Here is a 21,499-nt window from a genome sequence, read left to right as displayed (position 1 = left end):
CGAGTATGCACACAACACCAAAAACATAACAAGAAAATGGGGCTAAAAACTCACCTGAGCTCGGTTCCTTTCTGAGTTAGTGGTAATTCCTCTCTTTAACTGGGCGGGCCTAACTGTATAATAATTACACGTATCAATTAACTATCACTACCCATATCGTATTTTTTAGTTTAATATTACCCTCAACGAACGGGGGTTCGGGGGCAGCGCCCTAGTGATGACCGTCGTTTGAGTCAATCAAAAACCTAATTATTTTAAATAGTTAAAGCAAGTAGGGTATCGTATCACAAGGAGTATGTGGTCAATGCAATTCGTGTAACAGATTTAATATTATAAAGTAACAAGTTTTAGTGCTGATCACACAAACAATAGTATGAATTAAAAGAACTAAGCAAAGAACAAGTAAACGAGTAATAAGAAGTTAACAAAGCAAACCACACCCGAGAATTCGAGTAAGCAACCAAATAGTATCTCATGCAACCTAACAGATTTATTATTAACGATTAACTAAAAACTGATCAACCAGACAAAACCTTAGACGTCAACAATTACTTTACACACGACACTTGTTATCAAACAGTCCTTGCCAGTGTGACTCAGTTAAGGGTAACTGTACGTTTTATCGTATTCAATCTAACCAAACAGTTATATGACTAATAATCTAGCAACTTGTAACAGATCGTTCAGACCAACGTAAACCTAAACCGACCAAACATGCAGAAATACTAAACATCAATAATTATATATCAATTTTCAATAATCAAAACATAAGTATTCTTAATCACATGAGAAAAACTGTAAATGGTTACAAACTATACATCCCGGGTGCGATTCTAGGAGATTAGCCGAGCCGAGACATCATCAAATCTTCTATACGAATGAAATGGATCATAGATATGGTCTTGACACGAGCTAGGATAGTGGAAATCGCCTCTTGGAGCTGCTGGAAAAGCCTATGGTTCGTCAAAACGGAGTTAGGGTTTCTTGTTGATGAAAAAGAAGTTATAAACTAAAAATCCCGTCCGCACTCCCGTCGCGGTACGCGACGGTTCTTCTTATGAGTCGATCGCGTACCGCGATTGACCCCCGAGTAAACAAATTTTTTATCACCCATCGCGGTGCGCGATGGGGACTTCAGCAAACCCATCATGTACCGCGATGGGACTCTGGAACAGCAAACTTCATTCTTTTCCTCGTTTTGCATGCTGGACATCCCGGGTCTTCATTCCAGGTCACAACAGGTCCATACTGAGTACTTTAACGCCTATGACCTGAAATCCAATAAAACACGTATGAAGTATCGATAGTTCTCGAATAGACAGTTAAAACTAAATAATAAACAAACTAAAACATATATAAATTAACCGACCATCACATCCCCACACTTATCTTTTGATTGCCCTCAAGCAAAACTCTAAAGCAAACATCGACCTCCATCATTGGTATGTAGATTATCGCCATTAATACTAGTAAGGTTTAAGGTCATACCCAGTTTCCCATACTGACACTGTTTTTTGATTGACATCTCACAAATACGGTTAAATGCTATACTAAAACAATAGAGTCGCCCAGACAGGTGTACTTTGTTTCCGGTTAAGGCACACATGCTCATACCACTCGTAATATAACATATCTCCTCTCGGTTTAATATATGGACTAGAAAAAGATGTGCCGGTATCACTCAGCTCTCAATATCACTCATAAGTACATATTAATCCATCAAGCTACTTTGGCACAAATGCAAATGAAGAGGTCTTTAAAAGGGTTGTAACGGGGCCAGGTGTAAGTGTATGGAAGAGAAATATTTAAGTAGCTCAAACGATCCGACCCGGCTTATTACAAAACATCTAAATAAACGAAACAACTGTACAACTAACTGACTGATTATAAATATCTAAATAAGCAAACTATCAACATACTGATTTCACATTTTTTTGACATAAACGAACTTTAACGAACGAACTACATATTACATAACAAAATATAAACAGACATCTTTTTGTCTTTTTCTCATTTTTTAAGCATAATAACGTGATGCTTAACAATGAGATAAATACAAATACAAAACAAAAGCAAATACAATTACAGATACAAATAAACCTAGTAAGCCAGATCGTCTCGTAACATAATGTCGGGGTTAAACAAATGAAAAAATAAGTCCAAGAAATGTTTTCTAAGGGACCCAACCCCCCGCCCCTCATATTAACCTCACCTCATATGTGTAATAATGAGGCCCAACCCCCAGTACCCATACTCACGCTCATCCAGACGAGGCCTAACCTAGTTGCCTCTATCACTTTTGCATTTTGCCAACTGTGATCTCGTAATCCATGAACATCAGTGAAAGAACTCAAATGACATGTGTGTACTATATATTATATATGTATTATATATATTTATGTCAACTCACACATGTACCGAAGGAATAGGGTTGACGATATAAACATGTGTACATGTCCCCATGACTCGTTATCCTCGCCTAAACGACCCTATTTTCAACTTCTCGTTATAAAACATTTGTGAGTAAGACTAATGAGACGCTGAAAAACCAACCATGACCAGAAACCTATGACTTGGCATTAAAGGCAATAATTAACAGTTAACAACTTTGGTTTCTGAACACTCTTCGAGGTACTATCGGGCTAAAATTTTTCAAATTTCCCCCATCCCCACACTTGAGGTTTACATTGTCCTCAATGTAAGAATACTTAACATTGTCCTCAAAGTTAAAAATGATATAACGATTAATGAACATTTGAGGGACGGGGTTGAAATTGACTTTTTGACTATTAAGCAATTTTAAAATTTCGGGGCTTATGTGAGGCGGTTCTACTAACAATTATACATGGCTGAAACACTTTTAACGTTTAAAAATAATAAACAAATGAAATTATGAAACCGAAATCACCTGATATCAACGTGACTGGAGAAGGACCAGTCGGCTCGTGAACTCTCAAAAACACTCGTGTACTCTCATCTCATCCAATTACCAAATTGACAATCGAACCTACAAAATCTTGAGATGTGTAGAAGCAAGCTTCTCACAAGTGTAAGACATAGGTCTTTTAAGAGTTATGAAAATGAATATTTGTTAATTTTATTAAAACAATTACCGAGCCAAATTAATTCGTTTCATAATAAATTCGGTTAAGTTAGTTTAAAACGTTAAAAGACCTAACTCACTTTCGTAGGAATCACGATTGCATTTAGCATATGCAACAAGCCTTGTAAACCCCCCGGTAGCCCGGGAGGACGAGTGGGGTCTCGTGAGGGTTTATAGTGAACTACACCCACAAAGTTCCAAATACAACAAAATATACACGTACCTGGATTAACCACAGCAAAATGAACATGAAAGCACTATGGGCCATTTAACTGAACTGAAACCTCATTTTCTGACAAATACTTTATCGACACCTCAAAATCCAAACTTTTTCGTGAGGTATCCCCACACTTAGCTTTTACTATGATGGTACACTTAAAATACAAATAGTAATATGAAAACTAAAACAAAATGCAAAACTAAAAATATACAAAATGTACAATTACCACCCTTTTGAAACGTTTATGGCATTCAAGGTGGGCGTCTTTCCCGCTCCCGTGCAACCTTCTCATTATAGGCACGGTTTTCTTCAATCATTTGTTGCCAGTTTTCTGATAGGCCATGATCTGGCTCGAACATCCTCGATCTCCACTCTTGATCATTTTGGTTGGGTGGATGTCTCGCTTTCTTCTTCTTTGGTCGGTTACCTTTCTCTTCCACCTTCTCACTCTGTTGTTTCTCAAATCCCTTCTTATCTATCCTACAATCACAAAGCATTCCTCTTTTGTGTGATCCTTGTCCAAGGATACACACTTATCAACAAGAGGGTTAATAGCATTTTCAAACAATAATAACAGTTTATCACGGTCTCCACACTTGATTCTCAAAACCCCCTTAGCGCAATCAATTACCGCATGTGTTGTGGAAAGGAATGGCCTACCCAATATGACTTGTGGTTGTGTATTATTCACACTTTTTGCATAGTCAAGTACAAGAAAGTCAACTGGGTAGAAAAATTCTTCCACCTGAACCATTACATTAGTCACCATGCCCCGAGGAAGTGTATGAGTTTGGTCCGCCAACACCACAGTGGTGTTTACCCTTTCTGACGGGCCAAATTCATACTGATCATATAAACTACCAGGCATGATACTAACACATGCTCTAAGATCTAAAAGTGCACGATCAGTTTTAAATTCCCCAATTTGAATAGATAAAAGCGGCACTCCCGGGTCTTGGAGTTTACTTGAGGTGGTATTATTCTCCACCCCTTCATCTCTCTTGTTGGTCAATTTACCATTTAAACATTTTTCACATGTGCAATTTTCACAAAAATACATTTCATATGTTTTTCGTTCTGATTCATTTTGGAAAATTGATTCATTTTGACCGACACAATCACTCTCACCACTAACAACTTACACCACCCCCTCAACAAATTGCGGTGGTGAATCCACTTCAACACTAGAAATTTCAAAATGAGGTAAAAGACTTACAGCATTGATGTGCACATTGTTTCCCTTCTTGGAGCTTGAGCAGTAATGGTTCGGGTTGACTGTAGTATCACTCGGGAGTTGACCTGCACTCTTTTGCAACTTTTCCATATCTGCTGCGAGCTGACCAATTTGCTTTGACATTGCCCCTGCTGACTTATCATGTAACTCAAACTGTTTCTTTGTTTCAGCCTTATGATCTGTCATAAACTTCATCAATGCATCCAACTTTGAGCGCACCGACTCATCTGCATTTCCCGAGGACCCCCTCTGCTGCACCTGATTTCCCGATGAATTTCCACCCCGGTTACCATCTCTGTTATACCCCCGATTCTGACCATACGAACCTTGCTGCTGCTGATAACCGCCCTGGCGGTAATTACCCTGCGACCCATTCTGGCTCGATCCCTGAAAGTTCGGGTTCAACTGAGAAGACGCGTTCCCGTAACGAAAGTTCGGGTGGTTCCTCAGGCCCGGGTGATATGTGTTCGAATTGAATCCTTGGCCTTTGGAATCCCCGTAAGCATAATTAACCTACTCGGTGTCATCCTCCTCATCATCATCAAACTCGGGGCAATTTTCTGCCTTATGCCCGAGTTCACCACAATCTTCACAAACCGGGAATTTAACACCAACTTTCCCGACCTCTTTCTTCTTACCCTTTCTGTACCCAGCCAGTTCACGTTCTAACTCAGCAATTCTTTCAGACTCACTCGTGACTGACTTAACTGATCTGGATGAATTACCACGTCTTCGCCTTTCAGCTGCTGCTTCTGCCTTGGAATCTTCACACATGAACTTTAAATATTCCCAATAATCTTCCTCAGGCTGATTCAACAACTGACTATTACACGAGGCCTTAAGATGCTTTCGGTCCTCGTATGTCAAACCGTCAACAAAGCACTTTACCAGTTCCCACAGTTCGATTTGGTGATGTGGGCATTTTCTGATCATATCCTTATACCTGGTAAAAGCTTCATGGAATAACTCACCTGGTAACTGTGAAAAGTGACGAATGTCTGAACGGGCCTCGGTAGTCTTCGATTGTGAATAAAACTCGTTTAGGAAGACTTGTTGCATCTCGGCCCAATTTCTGATACTGTGTTGGTAACGAGTTAAACCACAGTTTCGCTTTGTCTTTTAATGAGAACTGGAATAACCGTAACCGGAATTCATCCTGATCGAAAGTACCAGCACCAATAGACCCGCAAACAGCCGAAAAATCAATCAAGTGCGAATACGGGTCTTCTGAAGCTATCCCGTTGAAATGAGGAACGATGTTGATGTAAGATGGTCGGGACTTGAAAGTTTGTTGTCCCGGTACTCGTTCCTGTGGGACCAACGGGGATGCTCCGTCTGGGATAGCCGGTCTGAACCGACTGTTAACACCATGAGCCGGGGCTATGTAATTTCTCCTTTGCCCCACGGGGTTTCCCATACCGCCCCGGTTAACTGGAATACCACGAACTCTCTCGGGCCGTTCCGCCCGATTTACCCTTTCTCGATCCCTTCGGTGTCTGTTAACGGGTTCGGCCCGTCTTTGATTTACCGGCTCCTCCACCTCATCTTCATAATTATTTTCACCCTCAATTTCCGGTTCACCAACCTCGTTCTCGGGTTCAACCTCCCGATTTCTCCTAAACCATCGATCAACCTCATCATCAGCTACCCGAAAACCCTCGTTTCCATTATTCTCTTCACCTCATCCTCATCTTCAGTCGGAACACTCGATCGAACATCATCAATATTTATCCTAACTAGACAGTTTGGGTTGTTGTTTGGAGCGGATGGTCTGGCTTAGTCAAAGTTGAGGTTTAGGTTTTGGTTAAGGTTTCGGTTTCGGTTTTGATTTCGGGTTCTGGAGGCACGAGCTGAGTTGTTTTGGTTATTCTGGTTATTGAAGTTTGGTGGGTCGGGTATGTAATCTGGGTGAAACATGTTGGTTTGTGAAAATGGATCTTGGTTTTGGTTATTGTTAGGTTCTGGTTTTCGTTCTGGTTCTGGTTCTGATTCTGGTTCTGGTCTTCCATTTGTGAGTTTCTGTTTTGTACTCGGTTCTGCCGAGCTACTCTCTCGATTTCGGGCTCGTAAACTAACGGAGACTGTCGGCCCGAATGGTGGGTGCGCATAAACCTGTAATCTGCAACTAACACAACCCGCGTAAAATACAGAAAAATAAAATTAAAAATAAAAACTGAAAACAAAAATTAAGACTAGAATTAAAATTAGACACAAAAAATCAAATAACACGAAAACACTAAGCGCACTAACTCCCCGGCAACGGCGCCATTTTGATGATTGTCGTTTGAGTCAATCAAAAACCTAATTATTCTAAATAGTTAGAGCAAGTAGGGTATCGTATCACAAGGAGTATGTGGTCAATGCAATTCGTGTAACATATTTAATATTATAAAGTAACAAGTTTTAGTGCTGATCACACAAGCAATAGTTTGAATTAAAAGAACTAAGCAACGAACAAGTAAACGAGTAATAAGCAGTTAACAAAGCAAACCACACCCGGGAATTCAAGTAAGCAACCAAACAGTATCTCATGCAACCTAACAGATTTATTATTAACGATTAACTAAAAACTGATCAACCAGACAAAACCTTAGACGTCAACAATTACTTTACACACGACACTGGTTATCAAACAGTCCTTGCCGGTGTGACTCAGTTAAGGGTAATTGTACGTTTTATCATATTCAATCAAACTAAACAGTTATATGACGAATTATCTAGCAACTGGTAACAGATCGTTCAGACTAACGTAAACCTAAACCGACCAAACATGCAGAAATACTAAACATCAATAATTATATATCAATCTTCAATAATCAAAACATAAGTATTCTTAATCACATGAGAAAAACTGTAAATGGTTACAAACTATACATCCCGGGTGCGATTCTAGGAGATTAGCCGAGCCGAGACATCATCAAATCTTCTATACGAATGAAATGGATCATAGATATGGTCTTGACACGAGCTAGGATAGTGGAAATCGCCTCTTGGAGCTGCTGGAATCGCCTATGGTTCGTCAAAACTTAGTTAGGGTTTCTTGTTGATGAAAAAGAAGTTATAAGCTAAAAATCCCGTCTGCACTCCCGTCGCGGTACGCGACGGGTCTTCTTATGAGTCGATCACGTACCGCGATTGACCCCCGAGTAAACATATTTTTTATCACCCATCGCGGTGCGCGATGGGGACTTCAGCAAACCCATCGTGTACTGCGATGGGACTTTGGAACAACAAACTTCATTCTTTTCCTCGTTTTGCGTGCTGTACATCCCGGGTCTTTATTCCGTGTCACAACAGGTCCATACTCACTACTTTAACGCCCATGATCTGAAATCCAATAAAACACGTATGAAAAATCGATAGTTCTCGAATAGACAGTTAAAACTAAATAATAAACGAACTAAAACATATACAAATTAACCGACCATCACCTAGGCAGCGGGGTCTAGGGCAGTAGCCCCTAAAAGGGTCCAAGGGGCAGAGCCCCTGGCTGGGGTCGAGCTGCCAGGTCAGCTATCCCATACGTTATGATGAATGGTTATTTTATTAGAATTATTAAATGATTATTTTATTCGCTATCTCATTCGTTTTGACGAATGGTCTCCGGTTAAGAATCATTCGATATCACATTCTTTATGGCGAATGGTTCCATTCTTTATAACGAATGGTTTGATTTGAGACGAATGAATGAGTAACGAATTAATTAGGCCATTCGTGATTTCTTTGAGATGAATGAAAGGCTCATTCGTAACAGGAGCACACGAATGTATCTATAATGAATGGTTTGATTCGTTGTCTCCTCATGGCTAATGAATGGATAATGAATGAATAAGGTCATTTGTGACTTCTATAGGATGAATGGGAGGCTCATTTTTAGCACACTAATGCGTCTTATTCGTTATGACTGTTTAATGAATGGCTAGGCATTCGCTTATCATAACGAATGAATATTAGGAATTATCTAACTTTGACTCTAGTGTCAAAGTCAAAATCGATAAGAACAATCAACAGCACCAGAGTTGCAATTAATCCTCGAATCACGATGAAACAACATGAAATTGGTATCATTCTACTCGAAATCACATCGCCTACAAACCCCAATCATCCAAACATCTAAACATCGTGTTTTAATGGTGCATTTGATCGATATAAGTATACGACTCAATATTTGATTGATTAACCAGTTCAATGTTAACGAATTTCAACGAGAATTGTTGCGTTTGATTCGTTGTTTACCATTTATGTATAGATCTAGGAATACTAAACGATCCGAGCATAAACGAACATGTTTTAATTATAACACGTACCTCAAACGAATCGGTTTCACGAACACAATCTAGTCTTGATGTATGTCATGTTCGTCACGATGCTCTAACACCAACAAGCTTGGGTCTTTTCGGATCTTGGTCCGAGATAAAGGGAAGGTGTTTGTGTGTGTGTTTTGAGAGTGTATGGAGGCTGAGAGATAAGAATGAGAGTTTTAGGGTTTTAGGGTGGTTTAAGGGGTTTATATACCCTTAAGCCCACGGACCTAAGGCCCATCACCATCCCTTATTCCATCTTTTAATGTCCAAGCCCACACTCAAATATTTCATTTATCTAAACTGAATAACGACACGTTAAAAGAGACTTTAGGTTATTAATAAAAAGACAAGATGTTATTATTTCAATTGTTTTGGTTTTATTTGTAATTGATTGAGACATATGTACTTGGTTGAATTTAAATAAATAAATTAGATATTTCCATATAACTTTTGCATGATAGTGTCTTATGAGACGTGAACAAAAAATTTGCGCCCTGACATTTCTGCCGTAGCTTGGGGTGTGACATAAGACACTGTTGCTTATTGACTTTTTTTATTTAAATCAACACTGATTTTATCCTAACATATCGAGTAATATGCTACGTGTTTAAAGTTCAAGAACAAATCGTCAGGTGGTTTTGGAGTTAATATGACGTATGAAAGATTGGATAACATTTTTATTGCTATTTTTGATATGGTTCAACTAACACATTTTGTTTGTTATTACTGTTAGCTAGTAGTTGACAAATGAACCATTACATTGCCTCAACAAACACAAACAAAGATGCATAAATAACACAAATATGACCATTACATTATACAAATTGGTAGTTAATGATTACATGTCATAAACTAGTAGATAACCATTACAAGCATTGCATAAACTAGTAGATAACCATTAAATGAGCATTGCATAAACTAGTAGATATATAAGATACAAATATCTACATACTTCCTCAATTAGGGTGGATTACAAAGATTTGTATGCCTCCCGAATTCGGTCATGTGACAAATCTTTGTATCAACTAATTTAACACCAAGATATGCCACCCATATAAGTGGGGTGGCAAATCTTTGTATAAGGAAACATGAAATCATTTTTCTACAAATTAATTTATGAAATCCATCTTAAAATCCCTAGAGGATTACACTAATTGCATTGCATGAGTAATGGCCTTGATCAATTCTAGAACCACAATCGACACAAAAAAATGTTGAAATATCATGAACATCAGATTCTGAAAGTTCCTGAGTTCATGAAATATTTCATCCCTCTTAGCTTTTCCTTCCAAAATCTATTTCCTATTAAGCTCAAGAACATTAAGGGTGAAGTTATCTTTAAAAACATACTCTCTCACTTAATCGATTATTTCTTTTTGGGAAGAAGAGGACGAAGAAGAAGAGGAGGAAGACATTTTTGTTCTATAGAAAGAAAGGCTTGAAAAGATTGAAATGATCTAGTTTGGTAGTATCCTTTTATAGAGATAAATAGAATAATTATATCATAAATACAATGCCTCAACTGCTTTTAAATAATTAACATGAAAATACAACATTTTCAAAGAAGAATATGAACCATCGAATTCATAATTACAACGGGTAAAAGAAAAATTGGTGTAAGTATGTTAAACTTCAAACGATTTATAAGTAACCATTATATTTAGTGAGTATTTTTAAAACTATGAACAATGGTTTAAAAAAAACCAGTGTATTTTATACTTTAAATAGGATGTACCACGGTTAAATATAAAAACAAAACGGTTTAAAATTTTGAACTTTTAAACACGGTTCACATGTAATCGGTATACAAAAAAATGTTATAAACAATGTCACATAGTTTAACCAATCCCGATGTAAAATATTTTTTTTAATAATTCGAGCTATATAGTTAACCGTCAAAACATTAAGACAATGATAGTCTCTGTTAAGTTTTCAAATCAAATATTTTTGTAATTAATTTTGGCAACTCAAAATATTTACTAGTAGTAGGTTTATCGATTGCCTGACACTAATTAAATAACGCGCCTATATATAAAATACATCTCACGTATCTACCCGCAAAAATGGCTTATCAAAATTCTGATGCAAAAATTAAGAAAATGATTAGAGATTACCTCATCAGGGCTGTTGACGATGATGCAAAGACCACAATAGCAATGAAAACTCTTACAAAGTTCGCCAATGAGAGCGCCCGTTCCAGCCTCGATGCACACAAGGAACAACTTGCTAAGTCAATAGCGCAACTTAACAGCACTGTTGACCTCCCAAATAAGGTTTACTACAGATCCCAAATCCAACAAGATGAGAAGATTAACAAATCTATGGACGAAGTTAACAAGACTGTAAAAAAAGCCACATCTATGAAGGTCGATTTCCTAGATAAACTATGATTAAAGATGCATATTTAGTTTGGTTTTTTTTGGAGTTTTGGTGATTTTGTTGTTTTTTCTAGTATTATCTATGTTCAGTTGTATATATTTAATTATAAGTGAAAGATGCATATGTAGTATATTTAACCGTTTAGTTTTATATTTTTTGCTTCAATGTATGAATATTGGAAATGGTTTATTTGTTAACATGAACGTTTTATTATGTTGAAACTGTTAACCGCTTTAAAATACTCGCCAAAACCGGTGTTATAAATTTTTTATTTATTTACAACGCTTATTGCTTTATAAGTTACAACATGTTTGGAAAATTCTTCATTTAAAATTGTTCTTCACATTTTATTTCAACGGTTGAACTCCTCACCATTTAAATACTAGTTAAAAACCGGTATATAAACTTTTGTTCAGTAAACAACGCTAGTATCCTTCTATTTTATAACGGGTTTTGAAATTTCTTCATATTATAACGGTGTTTAACATGTTTTACAACAGTTGGCATTCACAACGTTGTAATTTTTATTTTTCACCGGTGTTTATAAATGATTATGTAGTAGTGAAAAGTGTTTCAATCAGGTTGCTCATGCAATTTTCCCCAAATCGGGTCACTAAATCTTCAAATCGAGTCTTTTTGCGTGTCAAGAAAGAAATGGAGGATAAGATGCGGGGGTTGGAATTTGCAATATATGTAGTTAAATTTTAAAAATTAAAGAAAAAGCGTTAATTATATTAAAATTTATAAATAAAAAAATAAAATTCATATCACCATTCAACATTAACATAAAAAAAATAAGAAAATAAGGTTTCCTATGTGAAGAAAAAAAGAAAAGGAATAAAAATACATGTTAAAACCTTTAATTTAACAAAATATGAAAGTTGAGTGACTTAATTGAAACACTTTAAACTTGAGTGGCCTAATCGGAACAATTTTGAAACTTGGTTACTATTCTATGAAATTGCCCCTCATTTAAAGCGGGAGGGGGGGGGGGCAAGTGAGGGGTATGTGTGCCCAACACAAAATTAGCATACTCATAAGCATCTCCGCTATACAACTTATCAAGTGTCTAAAGATATAGAATGATGCTAAACTATCGCTATCTAGTCAAAAACTATATTAAACAAGTTTCCTAATCACCTTAAACTAGTTAGGGAAAGTAGGGTGTCAAACCACGAGAAGTATGTGGTCAATGCAATATATAATTAATTCCTAACATTATGAAGCAAGCAAATAAGAGTACTGATCACACTAGCAAAGATGTGGTTTTAATATCAAACAAGCAATTAATCAAAGTTTAAACAAGTAACAGAAGCAAATCACACCTGGTTTTGATTGTACTTCTGGGTATACGCGTAGGGGTTTTGAGTGGATGTATTTAGCCAAGCAGACACATGCCTCCCACCACGGCTACACTTTTTCTGGCACTCCCTCATGGACCTTTGGGGCCTTCTCATCCAGCCCATTTCGCGATGTCCCATGCAGCAGCAGTTCGACACCCACCCAGATCCTTTTGGCAGCACCCATTCCGGGACACTCGTTTAGCCGGGTTAGTATCCCTTGTTGAGTCCCGATTTACCCTCTTTATATGGTTGTTCGCTATTTGCGAATCAAGATCAGGCTTATTCTGGCTCTCCTTTTGATAATGTGGACTTGATGTTTGTGTTTTATGTGTTTGTGTTTATTTGTTTAGTACTTTGTTAGTTGTGAACTTTGTGTCATGGATTGGACAAGTCTTGGATTTGGTTCATTGTCGGAAATGGTTATGTTATGTTTTATGAGATTTGATAATTGTTATTGAGTTTCTCTTTTGGCATATGGATTGTTTTGCTCTGCCAGGTTGTTGGATACACACAGTCTTGTTACCGGGTTTTGGATTTGCATTTCCGGGTGTTGAAGGCACTAATGAGGTAGCTTTCTAGATTTAGCGGAGTTTTTTTGTTCTCACTTTTTCCCTTTACTTATATAGTTTTTTTGTTGTACAACGAGGGCGTTATACAATTCAAGTGTGTGGAGGGAATTTGAACTTTATTTGTCTAAAATAAAAAAAAATTGCAATAACCCTAAACAAATTTTTGTAACAAATAATAATCATTAAAATTTTTAATTCAAACTTTAATTGCATTGTCCTGAAGTACAAATCTTTAAGACATTGAAGCCGAAAATCTTTAAAAAGACATACCTTTAAACATGACAAACAAAAAGATTCACTTTCTTATTTTGCAAAATTACCTATTCCTCTGTTTCTGTGAGTTAGCCTCGTCAGTTGTTTTTGTTCATGTTTTTGCGGGCAATTGAGTGAGTCGGGTAATTATTGCAAAGTAGAACTTGTTTTTGGCATGCATTTCAAACCATATGCACATACATGGCATAAACCATTTGAGGAATTTAGGATAAACCCTATGTCTAGCAATTTTTCACTTATATTCCCCTTACCCACATTATTCCCCTATTAGCCCATGTTTAGCCTTTCCCCGTGTTTTTATTTTCGCCCTATTATATATCGCCCATTTAGCCATAAAACCTTTTATATTTTTCACCAATTTTTGGTTAGAAATCCGGTTCAACTAAGCTAGTTTGTTTATTTTCCATTTCATTCTATATATTTTATCACTTGGGAATATTAGAAGCACAATACTATCTCCCAAAGTGTATTACTACTTTGTATTCAATTGTATAATGTTGGTAAAAAAGATCGTTGAAAGAAAAGAAGAGAAGAATAAGAAATTTGGTTCATCACATTTAGGTAAAGTTTGATTTCAAAGAGAACTTTTTGGTTCGTTAACTCTCGGCTCGTTTAAACAACTTGGTTTAGTTAGTTTTGTTTATTAGCTATCTTAGCTCCGGATTTTCTAGCCGTTTAGCCACTTTTCCCAAATAATTCCCCACCCTAACCCTAAGCCAAAATTACAACCCTCAAGTACTCATGTGTTATTCTATGTATGTATTGGTTGGATTTGAACCTTAAACAAGCCTATGCTTTGCTTGGTCACCATTTTGGCATCGAGTGTCCTCATCATACACTTACATGTGTAATCACTAAATATAGCCTAGTGTCTGTGAACATTATGAGGTTTGCAAGGTAGGAATGTGATGGCAACTAATGTAATGTTCTTTAGAGTATGCCTTCATCTTTATTAGGCTTGTTTGGAAACATCAATAGTGCTTGCTTGAAAATCCTATAAAACTTTTAATGATTATTGCTTGCGGGTTATTCTTGTTATTGTCGAGTTTGTTTCATTTGCTTGAGGATAAGAAAAGTTCAAGTGTGGGGATGTTTGATGTAACACAAAGTGTACATATTTTAGCATCGAATTATCCTCATATTTTGGTTTTTGTGATTGATACTTAATTGAGTTATTTGCGAATTTTCAAGTCCGGGCGACCACCCGATGAAGAAATGACGAAAAGAAGGTGTTCCTAGGACAAAAATCAAGAATCTGCCCTAAGTGCATGACCATGTACTTTTAGTGCAATACCATGAACTTCCAAAGACCAACCAGTGCATGACGGTGCACTATCAGTTCCGAGCCAAAATGATCATGCACGATCATGCACGTTAGGTGCATGATTGTGCACTTCCGAGGAATTTGACCAGCGCATGCCGGTGTACACTAGCTGGTGTCAAGACAAGACCATTCACGACCATGCACCTTTTGGGCATGACCGTGCACAGGTTCGGATCTACTGTATAAATAGGTGGTTCCTCGGAACCACCCGAGTTTTGAAATAATAGTGTATTTATATATAGAAAATATTAAAGGAACCACCTTATAAATTTGGAAGGAACCACCTTATATACATTTGAAGCGCTTGTCTTGCTTGTAAACTTGTTGTTTTGTAACCTGAAGGTCGCAGGTTCAATTTCGGTTTTTTAAACTTTTTTTAACTAACTCAACCTAATATCAATTAGGGTTTTATAATAAAAATACAGACACCAGTCAACCCAAAAAACACACTGCAAAACAACGCCTATCCCCTGACCCCTCTTCAAACCTACCACCCATCCCCGCCAGTTGTCCGTTCTTTGACCACCACTTTTCCGGCCGACTAGTTACTCCTTCTGCTGCTACCTTATACTCTTCCTCGAATCCTCTCACTTTGAAGGTAAGTTTACATTTATTTGTTAAATGTTAATTGTTCTTGACTTCTTGTTAATGTTAGTTGTTCTTGATTGTTAACTACTTAACTATTAAGTTATTTGTTAAATTTTGTTTTAGTTTGTTCGATTGTTGGTATTAATTTGTTAGGTTTGATTTTTTAATTTGTTAGTTTGTAATTGTTGATTTGCATGTATTATGAATATCAAGGGATATTTTCAAAGTGAACAATCGAATATTGGATCATCATCTTCTAGTGGTAAATCATCAAAAATAAATTTGGATGATCTTCTGTGGGATCCTTCCGAAAGGCAACCAATTTCATCTTATCACCCAAGTCAAAAAGATGAAATTATACGGGAATATCTACTTAGAGGTCTGTGTCAACCAACCGGGCATGATTGTTCTCTAACAAATTTTAGTGGTAAATTAAGATGCTTTAATGAGGAATGGTACACAAGTGAATTTGGAAATTGGTAGGAATATAGTGTCAAAGAGGATAAGATGTATTTATGGAATGTGTACAAAATGATGCATTTCTAAGTGAAGGATTGCGATGGTGGAATAGGTGTCGGGAGAAATTTAGCAATCATGTTGGTAAATGCAATAGTTTTCACAACAAAGCACGTAAAAAGGGGAAGGCTGAGTTAACCAAGCTCTGTCTATACATGTGGTCATTGATAAAGGAACATATATAAACAAAAAAAAATATAGAGTCCGATTACATGCTTTGGCTAGACTTACCAAAGCATTGTTGAATGGTTCGTTAGCTTTTAGTGGTCATGATGAGTCTGAAGAATCTCTTTGTAGAGGAAATTTTATCGAGTTCTTAAAAGTGTTTGGGGAACTAAGTGAAGAAATTGGTAAGGTTATATTAGTTAATGCCCACGGGAATAACCAAATGACGTCTCCATCAATCCAAAAAGAACTTTGTAATTGTTTTGCAAAAGAAGTATTAAAGAAGATATTTGAAGACCTTGATGGTGATGTATTTTCCATATTAGTTGATGAATCGAGAGATATTTCTAAAAAGGAAAAAATGGTCGTGGTTTTAAGATATGTTGATAAATTAGGATTTGTGAAGGAGCGATTTATTGGCCTTGTTTGTGTCATGGAAGCAGCCGCGTTATCTCTTAAATTTTCAATTGATAAATTATTTGCTCGCCACGATTTGAGTATTGGTAGGGTAAGATGCGAAGGATATGACGTGCAAGAAACATGTCCAGTGAGTTTAATGGTTTGAAGCTTTAATTTTGAAAGAAAATTCTTCATCATATTATGTTCATTGTTTTGCTCACAAACTTCAACTTGTTGTGGGCCTTGCAACCAAACATCATGAGATTTACAAATTTTATAAGGAATTATCAAATTTAGTGAATGTTGTTCGTGCATCTTGTAAAAGAATAGATTTGTTAAGAGAAAGCCAAAGAGAAAGATTGGAATTGAATTCGGAAGTTGAAACCGGAAGTGGAAAGAATCAAGAATTGTCACTTGCAAGAGTTGGGGATACACGTTGGAGTTCTCATGAAAAAATAATTCTTCGTTTGCTTACTTTATTTCCTAGTGTTATTGACGTGCTTGAATATATAGAGAGTTATCTGATCACCAAAGTGAAGCACGTGGACTTCAAGTATTCTTGAAAACTTTTAGTTTTGTATTTTATTTACATTTGATGAAATACATCTTGGGTGTTACTAACACATTGTGTCAAGAACTCCAAAGAAAAGATCAAGATATGTTGAATGCAGTTAAGCTAGTTAAGTTAACTGATGAAGGCCTTGAAAGTTATCGACTTGAAGGTTTTGGAAGATGTCACATCCTTTTGTGACAAATATAATATTGAAGTGGTTGATATGGAAGCCGAGTATGTTGACCCGAGATATCGAAGAAAGATGGCCAGTATCACCAATCTTCACCATTATGTGGTCAATAATTTAAACACGGTTCTCGATATGCAAATTCAAGAGCTTAGAAACCGCTTTAATGCGGTAACCACTAAATTGCTTACTAATATGAGTTCTTTGAGCCCGTCTTGTAATTTTAGTGCCTTTAGTAAAGTAAACTAGTTAAAGTTGGCCAAGATGTATCCATGTGATTTTGATTTTGATGAAAAGGATAAGCTTTTATATGAACTTGGCCACTACATTACTAACATGAAAGAAGATAAGCGGTTTGCTAACTTGAGTGGCTTAGGTGATCTTGCCAAAATGAGGGTGAAAAAAAGATTACACATTGATTATCTGTTGGTATATCATTAATAAAGTTATCATTAGTTTTGCCGGTTGCAACGGAAAATGTTGAAAGATGTTTTTCTTCAATGAAGAATGTTAAAACGAATTTAATGAATACATGAATGATTCTTGCATTTGTTACATTGAAAGGGAATTCCTTCAACAAGTTTCGGTTTAAGAAGTAATGCAACGATTTCAAAAGTTGAAGACTCGTAGGGAACAACTATAATTATTTTTGTTAATTTGTAAAGAATATTGTATATATATTATATGTTTTTTAATTTCTAATGACGGTTTTTCTTTTATTATTTTATCGTATGTTTATTATGTAATGAACTTTGCCCGAACCATAGAACCGACCCAAACCTCAAACCAACTGGGAATTTTTATACCCGACTCTATGAAATTGAAAACATCTAAAGATAGTGCCCCACCTGAAAAAATACTTGGATCCGCCACTGACCGTGCACTTCTCCAAGAATAAGACAAATCAAGCATGATGGTCCACCCAATGGTGCCGGTCATACACGATTGTACACTTTTTGTGCATGACCGTGCACTTTTTATGGAAATTGCAAATCTGGTTGGCAGAAAGTGGAGCATTGACTTGCTGAATCGGAGCACGACCGTGTACTTTAGGTGCATGACCGCGCACTATGCCCAAACAGCTTATAAACATTCACTTCTCTTCATTTATTTGGTGTGGAGCCTTGGTCATTCTCTCTGAACTCTTGAAAAATATTTTGTGTGATTCCTTGAGAGTTTGAAGGCTTCCACCATCCTTAAGATCCTCCATTCCAATCTTTGATCCTTATTTGATCTTAGTTTAATTTCCATTGTTCTTGAACATGATTTGTAATCTTATTTCTAGTTTAATGGTAGTTGTATTAAGCCTTATGGGCTAATTGCTTTTGCTATCTAGACAATGTTGAAGTTTTTGCTAATGTGATATATAATCTATTGCATGATTTTGGTAAATTGGTGTTCTTTCAAGAATATGGTTGAATTTAAAAGTTGATATTGATGGTGTTCATACATGTAAGAGTTGCATAATCGTGCTAGTTTTACAAATGTTTAGGCATTCATGTTGGAAAACTATGTTCTAGATGTTTGTTTGTAAACTTTGAATGTTCATATTTTCTTTGTTTACATTACTAAGTTAAGAATGACTAGTAAAGATTAACTTGATTAAAATATTATTGATGAGTATGGAACCCAACACTTAATATTGGAAAATTGATGAGTGTTTCTATGATTCTTGACTTGGTGATGACGTTGCTCGTTAAAGTTTCATAAGTTGATATTATTTTTATTAGTTTGGCTACTTTAGTGTAATTTTAGGTGGTTAAAATATTGTTCATGCTAGCTTTCTTTGATTATGAGACTTTGTTGTTTTGATAAACAAGGTAGTATATGTTTATCTCTCGATTGAAACCCATCATGATGATTATTTGCTAGTGTTAGCCTGCTTGATTGTAATCTAGTATTTATGTTTAGATTCAGATTCATGATGTTTTACCATATCATTGCTATCTTATCATATTAGTAGAGTGGATTCATGTCTAGGTAGTTTGTTGGATTGATTGTGTTTTTGTGTTTTTACTTGCCTATTTTCATTGTATGCTAGTTTGGTTAATTAAAATTCAAAGTGAGATTTACTTTTTCGGTTGATCATCTACAAAGATTTAGTACTAAAAAGTTGTCGTGTCCATGGATTGATACTCGTTTCTTACCGTCATTTTATTACAAATGATAGGTACACTTTCCTTTCTTGTTGTTAATGCATTGTATGCATGGCATTACCTGTATAAAAACGCACGTGAAGTTCAACAGGAAGCAACAAAGTCCAAAGCTTAACGAACTCTAGCAGTTTACAAGGGTGGGGGGTCCATTAGTACATGAAATATGACAGGTGTTGGGAGTTGAACCAACGAGTCTCTTAGGGTGTGTTTGTTTACCTTTGAATGAAGCCTATTCAGATGTGAGGTCTTAATCGCTCAGATATCAGCATGTTTGGTTGATGAAAAGGTATCTCAATGGCTGAATGAGGGTTCAGCTAAAAACCATCGTTGAATGAAATCAGACCTAATATACCCCTCCTTCAACGCACACAGTAGTTAATCAATCAACAGCGCTCTCCCTTTTCTTCACCGTCGAGTCACATCCTCTAACCGCTGCCGGACCCAGGCACCTCACCTTCGGACGCCGCCGTCTCTCACTACCGGACCTCGCTGCTACCGTCTTCTTTCTTCAGGTTCTCATCTTATCTTAAGCTTGGTCGTCATATAATCGGTTTATTGTTTCCAATTGCTTTGAACTTAATCGATCAAAAAGATATGGTTCGTTTTGCTAGGGTTCTAATTGTTTTGAATTGGTTAATTCGGGATCTATTAAATATGTCTAGTAGAGTGTTTGCTTTGGGGTATATGCAAGTCTTCAAATAAGATTCTTTCTTCATTTTGTATATGCACAATTTGGGACATAGGGTTTAAATAATTATAGGTATGAGTTACATCAGAACATGTTTCCGCTTATTGTTTATGTTTTATCTCCTTAATTTTTAGTTTTTTACATAAACTTTTAAATGCTAATGACCATATATGTTTAATGTAAACATATATATTAATGACGAATAACATATTTGTTAATGTAAGCAACTGTTAATCTAAACATATACATTAATGATTAATGTTTATACAAACTATAAATGAGTTCAAGTTATTCTCATTAATCATCTGTTAATGTTCACATAAACTTTTAATCACCATCTATGCATGTTTACATAGATTCGGGCTTGGATTTGGATGGCAAGTATGATACAAATTGTGGCCATAGGAATTCAAATTGAAACGAGCAGCTGCAATTTCTTTCCAAGCATGTTGCAGAGGTTGTTTCCTAAATTAAGTTTATACATTGTTCTTTTTGTAGTCATTCTAAAAACCTATTATTCTTTCGATATTGGTTAACAATTCATTATTTTGAATGATATCTTTGCAGGCTATCTTGCTAGAGTACGTCATCTGCTGCCAAACGAAGAGATGCTTCTGCCATTTTGATATAGAAGTAAATTTGTGGGATGCTATTGAGGAATGCTTATATACAAAATTACCTCTATGCTTTACTCTTACAAGCATGCATACATGGTTTCACTGCTCGAGAAAGATTTTACATAGAACATAGGCATGAGCTCAATAAGTGAAGTTCGGGCTCGTTTATTAAACAAACTTAATTTAGGCTCGACCTCAGCTCGTTTAAGCTCAGCTTGATCAAGATTTTTCTTAAGCCATCTTGAGTAGCTAGTCGCTTTAAACCCGCGTCTTGTGGCAGGAACTAGTCGCTCAAGCTCGAGCCTAATTTGAAGCCCGGACTAGTAATCTGCAGCCTGTGTTGCTTTCCCGGTTCAGAGGTTGATCTCCAGGTATTATATTATATGTATATGAATTATAATCTTGTACACTTGCATGCTTAAAGATATATATGTTTCTGAACCATTGAATTAGCTAGCTTTATAATTATAAGTTTTATGCATAGAGTTTATTAATTAACTATGATGTTACATGTTGCAGATTGAACCACAAGTTGCTGGAGTATACACTCCTGTTCATGATTTAGTATTTAGGCTTTGATGATCAAGTCCTCCATCAACCCTTAATGTACAAGTAAAATGTGTGTTGGTGTGAAGCTGGAGTTCTTAAGTTGTACTTGTAATTTTGTTGTGGGTCACATGATGTTGCAGAGTGTTTGTATTTACTTGGACATGTTTTGATACACTGTAAATATATTTGTTTTTATTGAATTAATTATGAAGTTGACAACAACTATATATGATTTAAAGTTGAATTAATTGTTCATAGTTTTTTTTTTAAAATACATGTTTGCTTCCAGTTTCAGTTGAATTAATTGTTGTTTGGGTTTTAACCAAAACTGA

General features: G+C 36.2%; 1 protein-coding gene across 1 annotated transcript; it reads left to right on the top strand.

Moving 5' to 3' along the window:
• The first annotated feature begins 16,241 nt into the window (after positions 1–16,241).
• LOC143561815 (uncharacterized) lies at positions 16,242–21,197 on the top strand. Its single transcript, XM_077049789.1, has 4 exons — positions 16,242–16,526; positions 17,116–17,374; positions 20,569–20,582; positions 21,138–21,197. Exons 1-4 carry the CDS (start codon positions 16,242–16,244, stop codon positions 21,195–21,197), a joined length of 618 nt encoding a protein of 205 aa, XP_076905904.1.
• Positions 21,198–21,499: the final 302 nt, after the last annotated feature.

This window comes from Bidens hawaiensis, unplaced genomic scaffold (genome assembly GCF_021521415.1).
Source record: "Bidens hawaiensis isolate Kalapana, Puna unplaced genomic scaffold, B.hawaiensis_p1.1 tig00020805_1, whole genome shotgun sequence".
In the NCBI taxonomy this organism is placed as follows: domain Eukaryota; kingdom Viridiplantae; phylum Streptophyta; class Magnoliopsida; order Asterales; family Asteraceae; genus Bidens; species Bidens hawaiensis.
The sequence above is the reverse complement of the archived record's forward strand: the minus strand, read 5'-3'. Positions and strand labels throughout refer to the sequence as shown.

Coding starts and splice junctions, on each gene's coding strand:
- LOC143561815 (XM_077049789.1), top strand. CDS start 16,242: ATGACGTCTCCATCAATCCAAAAAGAACTTTGTAATTGTTTTGCAAAA. Junction 16,527..17,115: donor ACGATTTGAGTATTGGTAGG/GTAAGATGCGAA, acceptor TAACTGATGAAG/GCCTTGAAAGTTATCGACTT.